Source organism: Chiloscyllium plagiosum, unplaced genomic scaffold (assembly GCF_037043375.1).
Source record: "Chiloscyllium plagiosum isolate Xiang-an unplaced genomic scaffold, Cpla_swu_hap1 HiC_scaffold_36, whole genome shotgun sequence".
Classification (NCBI taxonomy): domain Eukaryota; kingdom Metazoa; phylum Chordata; class Chondrichthyes; order Orectolobiformes; family Hemiscylliidae; genus Chiloscyllium; species Chiloscyllium plagiosum.
Window position 1 is genome coordinate 36,241,737 of NW_028270174.1, and position 20,553 is coordinate 36,262,289.

The 20,553-nt window shown below is 40.9% G+C and overlaps 1 protein-coding gene across 1 annotated transcript in view; it reads right to left on the minus strand.

The window, feature by feature from the left end:
• Nucleotides 1–20,553, minus strand: part of fat4 (FAT atypical cadherin 4) — a 381,091-nt gene that overhangs the window by 66,918 nt on the left and 293,620 nt on the right. Inside the window, exons 8-9 of the mRNA XM_043674087.2 lie at nt 20,538–20,553; nt 3,358–3,608 (exon numbers count right to left, since the gene is read on the minus strand). The exon at nt 20,538–20,553 is cut by the window's right edge and continues 165 nt beyond it. Coding sequence (XP_043530022.2) covers nt 3,358–3,608; nt 20,538–20,553 — 267 coding nt within the window. The remainder of the gene's footprint in view (nt 1–3,357; nt 3,609–20,537) is intronic.

A 20,553-nucleotide genomic window follows, 5' to 3' on the forward strand; every position in this document is an offset into this window, starting at 1 on the left:
CTAGTCGGCCCATCAAATCCTCACCAACACTCTGAAGAGCATCCCACTAAGACACAACCCCCCAGCTATCTCTGTGACCCTGCATATTCCATGGTTAATCCACCTAGCCGGCACATCCCTGGACTGTGGAAGTAGATCAGAGCACCCGGAGTATTTCTTCAATGGTGAGAGACTGCAAGGGGATCTCAGTGCTCTTGTTGACACATTATTGAAGTAGACAAGCAGGAGGCTGGAAGAACACAGCAAGCCAGGCAGCATCAGGAGGTGGAGAAGTCAATGTTTCTGGTTATGCCCGAAATGTGGACCTTTCCACCTCCTGATGCTGCCTGGCTTGCTGTGTTCTTCCAGCCTCCTGCCTGTCTACTTTGAATTCCAGGATCTGCAGTTTTTTATTTGTCTCCAGACATTCTTGAAAGCTAACATGCACAAGGTATTAGGAAGGCTAATGGAACGTTTGCCTTTAATGCAGGAGGATTTGAGTACAGGAGTAGTGAAGACTTGCTTCAATTGCATAGAAGCTTGGTTAGACCAGACTGGAGCTCATATCTCAGGAAAGATATCATTACCACAGAAACATTGCAATGGAAATTCAACAGATTCACTTGTTCTCTGGATGGTGGGACTGTCCTATGAATGGAGACTGAGCTAACCAGAGCTGTATTCTCTAGAGTTTCAAACGATGAGAGGTGACCTCATTGCAAACTACAAAATACTTAAGGGGATAACAGGGTAGATACAGGTAAGAGGTCTTCCCTGGTTGGGGAATCTAGGACTAGACAATACAATTTAAAATTTAAAAAAATTATGCCATTTAGGATCAAGATGAGGAGAATTTTTTTCATACTCACAGGATGGTAAATCTGGAATTCTTTACCCCAGATGGCAGCAGAAGCTTAGTTTTTGAATACATTTAAAGATTGATAGATTCCTGATTCTCAGTGGCATAAAGATTTATGGGGATAGTGAGTAAAATGCATTTAAGATTTCGGATCAGACATGATTGTATTAAATGGAACAGGTTTGACAAATGGTATAGAATGTCTACTCCCTTTTTCCTATGCCCTTATGCTCATTGTCTTTGCTAGTTCTATGCACTCCTGAGGTCATAGGATAGAGGGAAAAGTGCACATTAGACAACGGTGGATAAATAACAGTAATTATTAAAAGGTATTTAATGAAATTGGTTAAAATGTTTTCATGTTATTATTAAAGGTCAAGTGTTTTATAGGACATCACAATGTACAGATTAAATTGCAATCAATATTCATTTTCTATAACTTTGTTTTTTAAATTGTACTGTTTTGTAATTTTAATTAAATGAAAGCAATATTGAAAAGAAAATGGGACACACTGAAAACCATGAGTTTGTTGTGTTGTCTTTGTACATGAATAATTAAATGAGAGCATAATTAACAATAAAATGTATACTTGGGGATACATATGCATGTATTATTTCATTCAGGTGGTGAAGGATTCATTAACACCTCTTAGAAAGCAAGATGAGCAACCTGTAATGTTCCCAGTTTCATGGTGTTGATGTTTGTTTGTCAGCAGTATGTTACAAAGAGGATCTATCCCCAGACAGCAGGTATACCCTTTTACCCAATTCACAGAGACTGCTGCCTTTGCAAATATTCAGCCTGCATCAATGGCAACTGTCTCATTCCCGCTTTTTAACTAATGCTCTCAGGGAAGATCCATCCACCATCTCACTGTTTGCTCTTCTGGGTTCTCCGAACTGAATTCACGCCAAGGAGTGGAGCAATATGCTAGCAGCAAAACTCACTCCTATTGTTCAGCTGAACCAAGAAATGAGGTTGCTCCTGGTAAACATCACTCTGGTCTGTCTCAGTTATATGTGGTAAAGTTCACTCTGCATTCTAAGTTCCATTTATTATGTTAGATGTTAACATATACAATATTCTGTGCTTGTGATGATTTCCATATTGAAGAATTAAATAAATATAATGTAACCAGGTGTTAGCCTTGATTCAGTAGTCACATTCTTGCGTATAAGTTAGAATGTTATTGCTTCAAGTTTCATTCGAGAGATTTAAACATAGAACTTAGGATGGCACTTCAGTGGAATACTGCATGTATGAGTGCAATCTTTTGGATGAGATGTTAAATTCATGTTCTCTATGCTTTCTCAGATGAACATAGAAGATCCCATAATATCACACAAACAAGATGATAGGGTTTTTTTTCCCATACCATGGCAACATCTATTCCTCAACAACATCAAAGAAAAAAGATTGATGATTACAATTTGTGACCTTGACCTGTGTCCGCTACATACCATGGTTTCCACCATTCCAATTATACCCATACTTCTAAAGTACTTTATTTTTACAGTGACATGCTATTGAAAATTCTAAGATCATAAAAGTGTTAGATAATTGCAAGTTCTTTCTGTAAAAAAATCAGTAGCTAAAATCAAAAATATGTTCTTAGGCATCAATGAAGGTGAGGACATAATATTTCTACAGTTCTAATTCAGAATAATAATGGCTTAATACATATTATTTGCAGTTGGTGTGGGCAGTTTATTGTATTCTTGCTCCTGTAATTTTAAGTCAGTGATCTGGCAGAAATGACATATGCAGGCTAGATTCACAGTTAAAAATGGTTTCATTCAACTGAAGAAAATTCTGTGGGAATATCATTGATAGAATAACACATCACAGTAAATTAATTTGGATGGTAGCCAATAATTTGAACTCTTTTGAATCTCTAATAGAAAGCACAAATTACTGAATAAGGCTAATGCACATTAAACGTGCATTAATTAATCATTTTGTTTTGTTATTCAGAATAGATTTAAAGTGCAAATGACTCTGTCCATTCTTTGCCCATGAAGCAATTAAAAACATGACAGCAGGAGATGTGATGTTTCAATATGCATTACTACATCAAAATATAGCAGATTCTGACTGTTATTGCATCTGTTTAAATTAGTATCTTTATCTCTGTCTAGTAAAATTTTATTCAAAGCTATTAATCGAGCATTTATCTTTATTATGTGTGTTTCTTTGTTTTCCATACTTAATGGACAGTCAACCTTCTGCAAGATTTTCCTTAATTTGGATAAATGTTAACAAACTATTTTGATATGGTTAGTCTCTGACATTCCCCTTCCTTTCTTTGACTCATCTGTTTCCACTTCTGTATTAGTCTGCTCATCAGTCTATAATTAGTCTGCTGAGTCCCACGGCTATCTTAATTAAATTTTCCCTTGCACAACTTCTTGCTAGGACACTCTTTCACCTTTTCTCTGTCCTGATGACATCACCTTCTATATGGCAACTTCCAAAGTGTTTTCCTTTTCTCGTGGAATACTTTTGACAAAGTTCTTACCTGCATTTGTAGGTGATGGGATGTGAGTAACATATGGGAAGTGACGAAATTTCGGAGGGTTGTCATTGATGTCTGAAATTGTTATAAACACAGTGGTTGAACTGGACATGGCTTGAGGTATGCCTCCATCGGTAGCTACCACTACAAGACTGTACATTTCTTTGCTTTCTCTGTTCAGCAGAGCACTTGTGATAATTTGTCCAGTAGATGGATTAATGGAAAACTGGGAGTTGCCACCAACCAGGCTATAGCTGTTAGAGGAAAGATAATTTTAAAAAAACTCAGTAGGTGCGTTAGGATTAAGTCACATTGTTTACTTTGCTTTACTGAAACTGTTCAAAGAGAAAAATAACTGGCTCAGAATAAGAGTTACAGGTTCTTCTTGCAGCTGCACAGTAGCAACTCAATATGAAAACCTAGATAGCAAGCATAAGCAGGATACCACTTTTGTTTTCCTATTGTTCACACAATACTGTCCAAGTAGAGTAAGAGTCACTGCACCAGGTTTGATGTTCATCATCTCTAATGCTGGCCAGGTGTAACCATCCTAACTGTTGTCCTAAATGTACTAATGTAACTGAGACCAGAAACCAAATGGAGAATCTTCCACCACTGTATAGCTCAGGACTGTTTTTCTTCATTGAGCGATTAGAGGAACTTCACTAAACATGCTAAATGTTATCACTGTTCTTCAGAATCTAAATTAATTAATTAATATATCTATCTAACCCTCTAAGTGAGGAGTGCACATGTCTGGTCAGTTCAATTAAATACACAGGATGATATTCAATTACTACTTTTACATTTATAGCAGATGAGCTGTGTTTTGCATACCACATTGAAGGATTAATTTAACCTGTACTGACTCCAACCAATCTCCACACCAAAGTCTAATAATGTACCAATTTCCAGATGTTAAATAACATAAAACATTGATTCTAAAACTGTGACACGGAGCCAAGTCAGTCTTTAATTGACCATGAAAAGTCTCCACATCATTTCCTAAGAAAGCAGAACAGTTTGGGGGCATGTGCTTTACTGATTTAAGGCAAATAACTTAGTAAGTTTGTGAAAACAGAATGGCTAATGTTAGATTCCTTCACATCAAGGTCAAATGTAGGCAATCAACTAGAAGTGCTTTGACTGGGAACCAAGGTGTGTGTTTTAGTTAGCCCTTAATTAAAGGCACTGGTCAAAGTTAAATAAAACAGAAATTTTACTGAAATTAATTGCAGGAGTTTTAAAGAATTTAGAATTATAAAGATTTCACTGGAATAATATCATAAAGTAGGGATTGAAATCCATTAGATCCACTCAAAACCAGTCTGATTAAATTCAAATAGGTATTATTTACTAATTTTAGATTTGTCCTTCCTTTAATTATGAATTAACTAAATTTAATTGTTTAAAATATTGGTCACTTTGGCTCAAACGTCAGGCAACTATAGACTCTTAATAATACTGCAAATATCCTCCATCACATGTTTACATTTGAATTAGTCCACATATGGACAAAAGTATCCAATCAGTAGGAGTAGATTATGTTGAATTAATTTCTATACCACCAAAACAGAAATAAAAGCTTGCCTTTCATGACCTCAGAAAAACTAAAAATGTATTTTACAGCCAATGCAATGCTATTAAAGTGATGTCATGTCAGAAGCATTAGTCAACTGTATACAATAAATTCCCATAATCATAAACAGGGACATGATAATGAGCAAATAGTCTGTGTTATTAATGTTGGTGGAAGGATAAATACTGATCAAGACATTAGGGAAAATTCCCCTGCTTTTTGTTGAAACTTGCCAGAGTATCATCCCCTTTCACCTGAGGCTCTATACCAAAATTTGGTTGAAAGCCGGCGTATGTGACACTTCTTTAGCACTTCAAAAATCTGACAAGGACAGACGGTAGACTTTGATTTACTTGGACTTTAGTAAAGCCTCTGACAAGGCTCTGCATGGTTGACTAATTAGTAAAGTTAAATCACATGGGATTCAGGGTGAGCTTGCTAAACAGCTACAAAATTGGCTTGGCATTGAAGATAGAGGGTGGTGGTAGAGGGTTGTTTTTCAGACTGGAGGTCTGTGACCAGTGATGTTCCACAGGGATCAGTACTGGGCCCACTTTTGTTTATCATTTAAATAAACAATTTGGATGGGAATATAGGAAGTATGATTAGTAACTGTGGATGACACCAAAATTGGTGGAATAATGGACAGTGAAGAAGGTTTTTTTAAGATTGCAAAGAGATCTTAATCAATTGGGTCAATGGGCTGAGGAGGGGCAGATGGAGTTTAATTTGGATAGGTGAGCGATACTGCATTTTGGTATAATAAACAAGGGCAGAACTTATACGATTAATGGTAGGGCCGTGGGTACTGTTGCAGAACAGAAACCTATGCATTCAGATAAATAATTCTTTGGAATTTGCAGCGCAGGTGGACAAGGTGGTTAAGAAGGCATTTTTGCACACTTGTCTTCATTGCTCAGATCTTTGAGTATAGGAGATGGGAAGTCATGTAGAGGTTGTACAGGATATTAGTGAGGCCTCTTCTGGAGTATCGTGTGCAGCTGTGGTTGCCCTATGATAGCAAGGATATCATTAAACTAGAGGGTTCAGAAAAGATTTACCATGGTGTTGCTGGCAATCAGGGTTTTGAATGATAAAAAACAGGCTGTAACTTTTTTTCCACTGGAACACAGGAGGTTGAGGAGTGACGTTATGGAGGTTTATAAAATGAGGGGTATGGATTAGGTGAATAGCAAAGGTTTTTTCTCGAAGGTGATTGAGTTCAAAACTGGTGGGTATATTTTTAAAATAAGGTGAGAGGAGAAAAATTTAAGAAGGACATGAGGGGGCAACATTTTTACACAGAGTGGCTAGTGTGTGGAATGAACTGCCCGAGGAAGTGGTAAATGCAGGTATGGGTTATAACATTTGAAATACATTTGGATAAGTACACGAATAGGAAATGTTTGGCAGGATATGGGCCGAGTGCAGGCAGGTGGGACTAGTTTGACTTGGGAACAAGGTCAGTGTGGACTAGTTGGACTGAAGGGTCTGTTTCCGTGCTGTATGACTCTATGACACTAGCATATCAGTCTAGATGGTGTGTTCAATGTGGGGCTTGAGTGGGTCAGTCGCCTCATCTCTTGCAGCAGTATCAAACTAAAACACTGCTCTGAATGGGCAGTATGCTCAGCAAGTAACAGAAATGTAATTCTGGCATTGTTTTCCAAATGGTATGTTCGAACAGGAACCTAAGTAGTGGTTCATCCTGAATGTGTGGGCAGATAACAGCAGACTTCTTAACATTGCTTAGTCACAAAATCCTGGTGGTGCTTCTACAGGACTTCCAGTTCCATTACCTGGCCCTCTGTCAAGGAAAGGCTGCCAGCATTCTCAAAGATCCATTACACACACACACACTATGCAGTTTACCTATTATTTACTTACCTATGCTATTTAACTATGTGGTCTGCCTGTATTGCTCACAAGACAAAACTTTTCACTGTGCCTCAGTACACGTGACAATAAATTCAATTCAATTTAATTCAACACAACACAACAACACTGGGTAATTAAAGGGAAAGAAGCACATCACAGATGGGATGTTTGCTATATCTTAAAGGCGAGGGAATGAACAACGCCTACATAAAGGTAAGTAGGAAATTGAACTGAAGCAGTGAAAACCACTGCAACAGCTGTTTCCTTTACGAGGGAAGAGTTGATTCTTACACTTCCGAGGATACTGGACTACAACCCTTCACAAGATAGCCTCAGGGAGTGGTGATAATTGTGGTGGGCTTAAAGAAAATCCAAACACATCAACATGTCACTGCTTACACCTAGCATGGCAATTCTTGAAGGACAGTAAATCCTGATTGCAGAGGGAGGCAGGAATGGTCAGAGACAAAATTGGCAGGATTGCAAAGGAGAATCCCCAATCCTCACCTCTCATCATTTAATAACATGCATAAGAGCTGTCACTTGTACTCCTTTTGTCTTCAATCCCTCAAACAGAATTAGAAGTTTTTCTCACATTCCAAATCAATGTTATAGATTCAAAAGCTATCGAGTTCATCCTGCATATAATTAATGATATCGTTAGAAAAAACAAACAGCTGGAAATGCTCAGGATGTTGTTAATATTAACAAGGTCAAAGAGTTGATAGAACTGAACATTTCCAAAATGTTTTGTTTTTCTTCAAATTGTGTTATATCTACATTTAAATTAATGTCTTGTAAGATTCCTATTAATTGTCTAACTCAAAGTCCCAAGTTGAGTGGAAAGTTTAATGACTATGTGCACTGGCTTTACATATCTGAAATAGGCAACGAGGTACTATTTACATATGCTGATGAGCTGAAAGTTATGAAAGTAGCACCCTGCTTCAACTCGCTATCATGGATGCACTTTGAGATTGGGAAGGATTTAGGCTGGCAAAAGGAAGCAACATTATTATATGGACAAGCAATGACCTGCAAGTATTCCTGTGTAACTGGCTACTCTTAAAAATAAAAACCGAAAATTAATGTAATTGTTTTTCAGCACCTTTCTCGTACAACTAAGGTCAGCATGCATGCCCTACAGGCACTTGTACCTGACTCTGATATTCCTCAAATATTTGCATTTTCACAGAGTTTGGTGCCTATTTCAGGAATGACAGCTGAATAATTTAAAGCATCTTGCACATGTGGGAGTTTAACGGAGAGTTCAAGGGTTACTGCGGATTCTATCTGCCAAAAATGCTGTTGGATGTGAATCTTATCAGATCGAGTGGATCAGTTGGAGAGACAGATAGAAGCGATGAAGAATTTGCAACAGCAACAGTATGTGATGGATGGCAGTTATAGGAAGTGGGGAAAAGTCTCAGATAAAGTCACATAGATGGTTTAACTCCAGGAAGGGTAAGTGAGGTAGGCAGCTTGTGCAGGAGTCTTTTGTGGATATACCCATTTCAAACAGGTATGCTGTTTTGGAAAATGTAGGGGGTGATGGATTCTCAGGGGAACATAGCACGAACAGCCAAGTTTCTGGTATTGAGACTGGCTCTAATGCAACGAGGGATATGTCGGCTTCCAAGAGATCAATTGTGTTAGGGGATTCTGTAGTCAGAGGTACAGACACACGTTTCTGTGGCCAGCAGAGAAAAAGCAGAATGGTGTGTTGTTTCCCTGGCGGCAGGATCAAGGATGCCTCAGAGAGGGTGCAGAATGTTCTCACGGGGGAGAGGGGCCAGCAGGAGGTCATTGTCCACATTGGAACCAATGACATTGGAAGGGAAAAGGTTGAGACTCTGAAGGGAGATTACAGAGAGTTAGGCAGAAATTTAAAAAGGAGGTCCTCAATGGTAGTAATATCCAGATTACTCCCACTGCTACGATCTAGTGAGGGCAGGAATAGGAGGATAGAGCAGATGAATGTATGTCTGAGGAGCTGGTGTATGGGAGAAGGATTCACATTTTTGAATCATTGGAATCCCTTTTGGGGTAGAAGTGATCTGTACAAGAAGGACAGATTGCACCTAAATTGGAAGGGGACTAATATACTGGCAGGGAAATTTGCTAGAACTGCTTGGGAGGATTTAAACGAGTAAGGTGGGGGTGTGGGTGGGCTGGGTGAGGGGGGGGGGGACCCAGGGAGATAGTGAGGAAAGAGATCGGTCTGAGACAGGTACAGCTGAGAACAGAAGTGAGTCAAAAAGTCAGGGCAGGCAGGGACAAGGTAGGACTAATAAATTAAACTGCATTTATTTCAATGCAAGGGGCCTAACAGGGAAGGCAGGTGAACTCAGGGCATGGTTAGGAACATGGGACTGGGATATCATAGCAATTACAGAAACATGACTCAGGGATGGGCAGGGCTGGCAGCTTAATTTTCCAGGATACAAATGCTACAGGAAGGATAAAAAGGGAGGCAAGAGAGGAGGGAGAGTGGCATTTTTGATGAGGGATAGCATTACAGCTGTGCTGAGGGAGGATATTCCCGGAAATACATCCAGGGAAGTTATTTGGGTGGAACTGAGAAATAAGAAAGGGATGATCACGTTATTGGGATTGTATTATAGACCCCCCCAATTGTCAGAGGGAAATTGAGAAACAAACTTGTAAGGAGATCTCAGCTATCTGTAAGAATAATAGAGTAGTTATGGTAGGGGATTTTAACTTTCCAAACATCGACTGGGACTGCCATAGTGTTAATGGTTTAGATGGAAAGGAATTTGTTAAGTGTGTACAAGACAATTTTCTGATTCAGTATGTGGGTGTCCCTACTAGAGAAGGTGCAAAACTTGACCTACTCTTGGGAAATAAGGCATTGCAGGTGACTGAGATGTCAGTGGGGGAGCACTTTGGGGCCAGCGACCATAATTCTATTTGTTTTAAAATAGTGATGGAAAAGGATAGACCAGGTCTAAAAGTTGAAATTCTAAATTCGGGAAAGGCCAATTTTGAAGGTATTAGGCAAGAACTTTCGAAAGCTGATTGGAGGCAGATGTTAACAGGTAAAGGGACGGCTGGAAAATGGGAAGCCTTCAGAAATGAGATAACAAGAGTCCAGAGAAAGTATATTCCTGTCAGGGTGAAAGGGAAGGCTGTTAGGTATAGGGAATGCTGGATGACTAAAGAAATTGAGGGTTTGGTTAAGAAAAAGAAGGAAGCATATGTCAGGTATAAACAGGATAGATCAAGTGAATCCTTAGAAGAGTATAAAGGAAGTAGGAGTATACTTAAGAGGGAAATCAGGAGGGCAAAACGGGGACATAAGATAGCTTTGGCAAATAGAATTAAGGAGAATCCAAAAGGGTTTTTACAAATATGTTGATGACAAAAGGGTAACTAGGGAGAGAATAGGGCCCCTCAAAGATCAGCAAGGCTGCCTTTGTGTGGAGCCACAGAAAATGGGGGAGATACAAAATGAATATTTTGCATCAGTATTTACTGTGGAAAGGGATATGGAAGATATAGACTGTAGGGAAATAGATGGTGACATCTTGCAAAATGTCCAGATTACAGAGGAGAAAGTGCTGGATGTCTTGAAATGGGTAAAGGTGGATAAAACCCCAGGACCTGATCAGGTGTACCCGAGAACTCTGTGGGAAGCTAGAGAAGTGATTGCTGGGCCTCTTGCTGAGATATTTGTATCATCAATAGTCACAGGTGAGGTGCCTGAAGACTGGAGGTTGGCTAACGTGGTACCACTGTTTAAGGAGGGTGATAAAGACAAGCCAGGGAACTTTAGACCGGTGAGCCTGACCTCGGTGGTGGGCAAGTTGTTGGAGGGAATCCTGAGGGACAGGACGTACATGTATTTGGAAAGGCAAGGACGAATTCGGGATAGTCAACATGGCTTTGTGCGTGGGAAATAGTGCCTCACAAACTTGATTGAGCTTTTTGAAGAAGTAACAAAAAAGATTGATGAGGGCAGAGCAGTAGATGCGATCTATATGGACTTCAGTAAGGCATTCGACAAGGTTCCCCATGGGAAACTGATTAGCAAGGTTAGATCTCATGGAATACAGGGAGAACTAGCCATTTGGATACAGAACTGGTTCAAAGGTAGAAGACAGAGGGTGGTGGTGGAGGGTTGTTTTTCAGACTGGAGGCCTGTGACCAGTGGAGTGCCACAAGGATCGGTGCTGGGCCATCTACATTTTGTCATTTACATAAATGATTTGGATGTGAGCAGAAGAGGTACAGTTAGTAAGTTTGGAGATGACGCCAAAATTGGAGATGCAATGGACAGCGAAGGTGGTTACCTCAAATTACAACAGGATCTGGACCAGATGGGCCAATGGGCTGAGAAGTGGCAGATGGAGTTTAATTCAGATAAATGGGAGGTGCTGCATTTTGGGAAAACAAATCTTAGCAGGACTTATACACTTAATGGTAAGGTACTATGGAGAGTTGCTGAACAAAGAGACCTTGGAGTGCAGGTTCATACCTCCTTGAAAGTGGGCTCGCAGGTAGATAGGATAGTGAAGGTGGCGTTTGGTATGCTTTCCTTTATTGGTCATAGTACTGAGTACAGGATTTTGGAAGTCATGTTGTGGCTGTACAGGACATTGGTTAGGCCACTGTTGGAATATTGCATGCAATTCTGGTCTCCTTCCTATTGGAAAGATGTTGTGAAACTTGAAAGGGTTCAGAAAAGATTTACAAGGATGTTGCCAGGGTTGGAGGATCTGAGCTACAGGGAGAGGCTGAATACTCTGGGGCTGTTTTACCTGGAGCGCCGGACGCTGAGGGGTGACCTTATAGAGGTTTACAAAATTAGGAGGGGCATGGATAGGATAAATAGACAAAGTCTTTTCCCTGGGGTCGAGGAGCCCAGAACTAGAGGGCATAGGTTTAGGGTGAGGGGGGAAAGATACAAAAGAGACCTAAGGGGCAACTTTTTCATGCAGAGGGTGGTATGTGTATGAAATGAGCTGCCAGAGGATGTGGTGGAGACTGGTACAATTACAACATTTAAGAGGCATTTGGATGGGTACATGAATAGGAAGGGTTTGGAGGAATATTGGCCGGGTGCTGGTAGGTGGGACTAGATTGGGTTGGGATATCTGGTCGGCATGGATGGGTTGGACCGAAGGGTCTGTTTCCATGCTGTACATCTCCAAGACTATGACCAAAGTAAAATCCAGTGTAATTCCGGGAGAACGTGAGTTTAACAAATTAAAACATTGAATCTGGAAGATTTACACAAATTTGAAATTGAAATTTGGACAGGCTGAGAGTTAAAATTCTCTGCCAGTATGCATGCTCCATTAGTGATTTGCACTGAAGTAGTTGATCTCAGCTACACAATAGAGGCATTACAATCTTTGGGTGAGGGAAGATAAATCTGTCACTATTTCCATCAGCCATACGAGCAGAAGTGGGCCATTCAGCCATCTCGTCTGCTCTGCCATTAATAGCTGAGATAATAGGTGATCTAATAATCCTTAATAATGCAGCCTTGATAGCTCCCTGTGGTCAAGATTCCGCAGATTTACTACCCAGAGAGAGAAGAAATTCCACTTCATCTCTGTCTATATTCAGTGCACCCCACCACCCCCCCCACCCCAAATGCCAGCACATCTTTTCTTAGGTCAGGGGACAAAACTGTTCACAGTATTTCAGGTATGATCTGACTAGTCCCTTGCATACTTTTGTGAGGAATTCCTTATTTTGATACTCCATTCCCTTTGGAGTAAATACCAACATACTATTTGTCTTCCCTATTAAATGTTAAACTTGTGTACAAATCTTTTGTGCTCCTCTATTCTTCCCACGAAAGCGCACATCACGTTTTCCCACATTCCATTCGATCTGACAAATTTCCCACCAATTGAAATATACATTTGAATGGAGAAAACTGGAATTGTGGTGAATAGCTGTTGACACAATGGCATCTATACCTGAGAAATGGTCACTTAATTGAGTTATCGGAGGGTGCTTGGAACCCTTTGGATGGTGAAACCAGAAAGCAGTCAAGGTCTTTTTTTAAATGAATGGAAAGATGGATAGATATATTCAACAACTTTAAAAAATTGGTACATGTCTGACAGATGAAAATATTGTGTTCATTTTCCAATGCACATTCTGCAAAACAGAAGGTTGGGCTGAATCTTACCAGATTTTGGTAAAAAGTGTCAGTTTTGTTGAGTTTCATGGATGGTTTCCCTCAGCGAAGGTTAACGTGTTTCCTTGCACTATTGGCCCAAATTTGTCTCATTCACTGCCTACCACAACTCTACGGAGCTCCTCTCCTTTGATGCTATTCTGATTCTGCCACTCAGCATACCTGGAGGTCCCTACCACTGCTAGATATCCCAGGGTTCCGAGCACTGGCCGTTGTGCAGCTGGTCAAGCACTGTTGGTTTGCAGCTATTCAGCACGTTTTCTGAAATTTGCCCAGGACATAGCACAAATAAAGGTAATTAGTCCCCTGCTTTGTGGGCATGGAACTGGAGGGGTCTTGAGATATGGATATCGTCTTACCCTAGGACTGATAAAGAAGACAAACACCAGATGCTGCCAGCCTGGGTGGTGGTTGCCACTTGTGTCAGTGCATTCTCAGCCGTCTGGAGGAATGCCCAGCAGCATAGGAAGGAGGTCAATTATCTTTTGTTCTCTTCCAGGAGAAGTGCCACCATCCTCTACTGCTAGCTCACACTCAGTCTATCCATGCTATGGTGCCCACCACCCACCAATGCTTATTTTATACCATTCTCACTATTACATACAACATCTTTCCTCACTCAGTCTTACCCACCCAATCCCTCTCATGCCACTAACCCTACACGGTCTCTGTGTTGCCTGATCACTCACTCAGCTCATCTCATACCTCCGAACCTGATCCAGCATCACAACTGTGTCACACACTTTCATGTCAATTAATCAATTATTCACCTTCTCTCATTCCAAAAGAAAATATATTAGGGTTGAAGAGCCAAGATGGGTAGAGGAGTGCCCAGGATTCGGCTCCTCACCCACTGTGAAACCCTATCCCCCGATAGATGGTCATCTCCCTTGACTTGATTGAGGGCTACTCTCCACGGACTTTAAAAGGAGAGTTGATGCACAAGCAGTACTTTTGTTGAGTTATATTGCTAGCGTGTGGTAGAGGTGAGAGATTGGCAATGAATAGTGCCATCCAGCAACAAGACCCACTCTCTTGACTGATGCCTGCTAACAATTATGACAAGCTTCCTGAATTTGCACCTCCGCTAAAAGGCAGGGCATGACAGAACTACTGTGTGCCTGTTAGCTCTGGCTGTTGGGGTGAAGTAGTAAGATGCAAAGCAGGGCAAGGCATCCAGATAGGCACCTAGTGAGTGAACATTAAATGAGCAAGCATGCAGCTGTGAGATGCAACCTGGTCCAATTTATGCACATGGGTACATCACCCTGCAAGTAAAGTGTCCTTACAGCTGCATTCTAATGAAAGATGCCAGAGTGCGGTGAGGAGCAGGGTTACAGTGTAGAGGCACTATTGTAAGTGGATCAGGGATGTACCATGATGGAACGGAGAGACTTGCTCATATTGAATGCTAGCTTCCTGTGGACATAAAGTGCCCACTGCACATGGAGCATGCCCTACGATGTTGGTCATGCCAGGTGTCTAAGATGGAAGTCGGAGGAACAAGCACTGAGTTAGGGGTATCAGATACCCATTCAATGTTTCATACTGGGAATTCTTGGCATCTAGTTTCTATCTGATGGATCATGCAACATTACTGAGGTGAAATTAGGTAGTAATTGGGTTGATAATGAGCAATGTTTCCTATTAATAGGCCTCTTGCATGCACATGCAAGAATTTTGACGCGGCCTCCGAAACGGAGTTGGGAAATGCAGCGCGTTGCTTTTGTTGACAAGAAAGACTGCATTGGACTTCTCACGCAATTCTCCTCAACCACTCCCTCTAACCCACCCATGTCTTTCAGGGCTTGGGAAGATTCCACCCAAAATGTCACACAGCTATTAAATGTAGCAGACTCTGCAGATCAGATGGGCACGTTTCACTTTACAATAGTCCAGGCCAATGGTGGTTTCCTCACCCAGCAGCCTATCTCCCTAAACCATTTCCTCCACCTTAAGCAGCTCCTTGAAACGTGCTATAACAGAAGCATTCCATCAGCCAAAAAGTCAATGATGCTGTAAATAGACCCAACTTGATACAGGGAAGTTTACATGCCAGGTAGATTGTGAGTCAATCAATTCCACTCCAATTCACCAGATTCATAATACACTGAAGTAATGCTTAGAAAAATGATGGCAATACCTGCTTCTAGTGTGACATGATTCCTAAACTGTCATCAAGCAAGTTTAGTAGCCTGCTTTTACTGGGCCAATGTCTGCCGGAAAATTACAGCTGTTTTCATTTTAATTGAATTAGGCTCGAGGAAAATCTTATTTCTTTCCAGTATATACTTTAATAATGCAGGAAATCAATGCCTTAATCCTGCCAGCTGTGAATGCTACTTGCCTGCCATGACTCCTCGTGAAATCCAAATAAATATTAAATTTCTTGCACCCAAAACGGTCGAGAATTAGAAACTGCGAACATATCACCTACAATTGTGCAGCACTGCCTAATGTTAATGTGAGACTGACTATAATGTCTCAAACTCAGCAACTTGTTGCCAGATAAGTGTCTTTTTGTGGTGGCGTGTCCATCACAAACTTGGCTGAAACCACTTCGACTCATTTCAATTTAAGGGTGGCACGGTGGTTAGCACTGCTGCCTCACAGCACCAGAGTCCCAGGTTCAATTCCAGCCTTGGGTGACTGTTTGTGTGGAGTTTATGCATTCTACCTGCGTGGGTTTCCTCCGGGTGCTCCGGTTTCCTCCCACAGTCCAAAGTTGTACAGGTCAGGTGAATTGGCCATGCTAAATTGCCTGTAGTGTTAGGTGCATTAGTCAGAGGGAAATGGGTCTGGGTGGGTTACTCTTCGGAGGGTTGGTGTGGACTTGGTGGGCTGATGGGCCAGTTTCCACACCGTAGGGAATCTAATCTAATCTTCACACTGCAGAAAGCGTGAAATGTTCACACTCATTATTTTAGAACGCATTAAAATCCAGATTGCTTTAAATATTTAAACCCATTGTACCATTTAAAATGTAAATTTTACATAATTTAAAGAAGGAGAGATGAGGAAGGTAGAGTGATGATGAGAAATGTGAATGAGGTAAAAACAGCAAGTCCAAGGGGGATAATGGAAGATAAGGGAAAGAAGAAGAGCATGGGCTCAGACACTTCGGAGAACTAGCTGTCTCAGGAAGAAGAGCATTGGTTTTCAATTGAGTGTTGTCAGAGGAGAGAACGACGGATTGTCCTTTACTATCACTCATTTCTTTTTGACTATGGTGAACAATCCAGGATCAGGTTGGTTTGTTTAAAATGTTATGCTCTTTGATGGTTATGGGGGCATTGTGAGGCAAAGGAATATAGTGGGTGAATTAGTTCTGTACTTCTTTTATAATCAATGAAGACACCAGCCTGGAAGCAGCTGAAAAAGTTTCTTAACTGCAATGCAAGTACGGTGTTACTCAAAACTTTTCTAAGGAAGTGAGCAGATTTTTTTGTTCATAGGACACGGATGTTGCATCCATAATTGGCCTTTTAAAGGTGATGATCAGTCAGTACACCAAGATGCATCCCAAAATTTTAACCCAGACTAGTGATGGAATGGTGGCATTATGCCTATCTAGGATGGTGTGTGGTGGCTTGGATGGAAACTTTCATGTTCTGGTGTTCCCAAGTATCTGCTGTAATTGTCCTTGTAGGTGATGAAAGTTGCAGGACTGGAAGGCATTTTCCTCAGGACCCTTGGTAAGTTTCTGTCATATATCTTGGAGATGGTATACAATGCTGCTACTGTATGTTAGAGGTGGAGCAAATGAATATTGAAGGTTTTCGATGAGGTGCCAATCAAGCATGCTTATTTTGTCCTGGATGGTGTCAAGGTTCTGGACTGTTTTTGACACTACACGCATCCAGGCAAGTGCAGAATATTTCATCACAATCCAGATTTGTGTGTTGTTGATGGTAGACAGGCTTTGAGGAATCAGGAGGTGAGTTACTCATCAAAAAGCCCCCAGTTTCTGACCTGCTCTTGTAACCACCGTATTTATTTGGCTGGTCCAGTTCAGTTTCTGGTCAATTGTAACACTCAATGTTAACAATGAGGGTGACACACTGAATGTCAAGGAATGATGACTATTTTTTTTTGTTGGAGATGGTAATTGCTGTGAACTTCTGTGGTGTGGATGTTACTTGCCACTTATCAGTCCAAACAAAATTTAGCCAGGTCTGGCTGCATCAGAATCTGATGAGCACAAATGTTTTTATATATTATGTAAACACCATTGAACATCCTCATTTCTAACCTAATGATGAACAGACAGTTCATTATGAAACAACTGAAGATGGTTGAGCTGAGGACACTATCCTGAGCAACATCTGCAGTGATGTCATTGATGTGACTGATCTCCATCTTCCAAGCCACCTTCCTTTGTTAGATTTGACACCAAACAGCAACAGATTTTCACACTGATTCCCATTGACTTTAGTTTTGCTAGGGCTCCTTAATGCCATATTTGGTCAAATACCAACTTCATATCTAGGATTAGAAATAGAAATTGCTGGAAAAGCTCAGTAGGTCTGGCAGCATCTGTAGAGAGAAATCAGAGTTAACATTTCAGGCTGAGTGACCTTCTTCAGAAGATGAGGAAGGGTCACTTGACCTGAAATGCTAACTCTGATTTCTCTCCACACATGCTGCCAGACTGACTGAGTTTTTCCAGAAATTTCTATTTTTGTCTCTGAATTACATCATCCACAGTTCTATTGGTTGATATTTAAGGTATTCACCATCATCTGCCTTCTGAGTTCATTTATATTGTCCACGTTTGGACAAAGGCTGTAATGAGGTCAGCAGTTGAGTAGCCCGGGTGGAACCCAAACTGAGTATCAGTGAAGAGGTTAATGTTGACCAAGTGCTACTTGATAGCACCGTCAATGAAACCTTCCATCAACTTGCTGATGATTGAGTGTAGACTGATAAGTTGGTGATTGACTGGGTTACAGAAATGCTACTACTTTTTTAGTGAAGAGATACCTGGGTAATTTCATCAAGTAGATTCTAGTGTATAGCTGTACTGAAACAGTTTGGCCAGGCTGGCATCTAGATCTGGAACAGAAATCTTCAGTACAGTTGTCAAAATATTTATCAGGGCAGTTAACCTTTTCAGTGTCCAGAACTTCAATATTTCTTGATACGAATGACAGTAGATATCTGTGATCTTGGGGATCAGGAGCACCTTAGATGCATAATTCACTCAGGACTTCTCACTGAAGAATTGCAAACGTTTTAGCCTTTTCTTTTGCACTGATGTGTTGGGTTTCTCCATCATTGAGAATGGGGATATTTGTGGAGCCTTTTCCTGTTCATTGTTTAATCCATCGACCACCATTCAAGATGGGATTTGGCAGGAGTCGCACAGCCATAAAGTCACACAGTCATACAACATGGAAACAGAACCTTCAGTACAACTGGTCCATACTGGCCACGTTTCCCAAACTAAATTAGTCCCACTTGCCTGCATTTGGCCCATATCCCTCTAAACCTTTCTTATTCATGTACCTATCCAAATGTCTTTTCAATGCTGTAACCGTACCTGCATCTACCAGATCCTCTGGTAATTCATTCTACATATGAACCATCCTCTGTGTGAGAAAAAATGCCCCTGTGGGCGGCACGGTGGCACAGTGGTTAGCACTGCTGCCTCACAGCGCCAGAGACCCGGGTTCAATTCCCGATTCAGGCGACTGACTGTGTGGAGTTTGCACGTTCTCCCCGTGTCTGCGTGGGTTTCCTCCGGGTGCTCCGGTTTCCTCCCACAATCCAAAGATGTGCGGGTCAGGTGAATTGGCCATGCTAAATTGCCCGTAGTGTTGGTTAAAGGGGTAAATGTAGGGGTATGGGTGGGTTGCGCTTCGGCGGGTCGGTGTGGGCTTGTTGGGCCGAAGGGCCTGTTTCCACACTGTAAGTAATCTAATCTAATCTAATCTAATCTAATCTAATCTAATCTAATCTAAACAGGTCCTTTTTAAATCTTTCTTCTCTTACCTTAAAAATAAGCTCCCTAAGTTTTGAACTCTCCCACCCTTGGGCAAAACCTTTGCTATTCACCTTACCTATGCACCATTTGATTTTATAAACCTCGGTAATATCTGATCCATTGCATGATATTTACAGTGTTTGGCTTGTATTTAAGCTTCAGCAGGTTAACCATCTGATTTTTAGGAGTGTTTCTTACCACTCAATTCTTTATTAAATCAAAGCTGATTGCCTGCTTTGGTGGTTACAGATGAGTCAAAGATATTCTAGGCCATGAGATTACAGACGGCTAGTCAATACAATTCATCTGCTGCTGACCGATAAGGATGCACAGTTTTGGTTTTCGTGACCTGTTGAAGTCAATCCCATATGGCACCATAGTGCTGACACATAACAATAAAGCCACCCAATGTCACAGGAGCAGTTTTATCTGTGAAATACGTCATTGCCACCTCCAGACAAAACAGGTATCTTTGGTGACAATTTTTCATTCATGGGTTGCGGCCTTTGCTGGCTAAGTCTCATTATTCTTGAGAAGGTAGTGGTGTACACTCAATCAGCAAGGTGATGGAAGGTTTCATTGATGGTGTTATCAAGTGGCACTTGATCAACATTAGCCTTTTCACTGATACTCCGTTTGGGTTCCATCACTCCAATCCATTTCGTGTACACACACACACACAACACACACACACACACAACACACACACACACAACACACACACAGTGATGTTAATATAGAATAAATAATAGAAAATCACAGAACAATTCTTAATCATTAATGAAAATAGGACTTCTTTGATTCCACTTGTATGTCGCACAATCGCACAAAACAACGTATAAGTGAACCTTGCTTCCACTTACCTACTGTGAAACTCCTGCATGGAACATTTACAGAGGCAGGAAAACTTAATTGAACGGATTAATTTATGAAATTACCCTGAGCAGCATAAAGAAGCTTAAAGAATGCTCCCTTCTATAAAACTATACCAACCTCTTGCTGAGTGGTGCTGTGAACAACATGTCATCATCACTTAGCCTCATCATTACTTTTGTTTGTCTGAATTGGGAATTAGACTTTTACGGTGGAATTTTTGTCTAGCCGATGGAATTCATTCACAGTTCGAATGAATGTCAAGCCACAGTAAAGATGTCAAAGTGGATTCTCCACAAGAAGTCATAATTTGAAGCCATCCAGAATACATTTTATATCAAGAGACTTATCATGGACAAAATGTTTTACACGGTCCTGGTATTAATGAAAAATGAGAACACAATTGTTCAGAAACTTGACTATGTTGAAAAATGCATGTGCTCCATCATGCCCATAACATGCAGCATGTGCACCTCTGGCACAGACTATTTTAAAATTCATTCATGGGTCACTGACTAGGCCAGCATTAAGACCCCTGGAGAAGATGGTTGTTAACTCTTGAAATATAGGATGGTGCAGTCCAATTTCTAAGCCAATGTGTTGTATTTAGACATATTACCGAGTTACTGTTGAACATGCTGAGCCACCACAACAGTACAGGAAACATGCATCATACAAAATGCCATTACCTAATAACTGCATTTG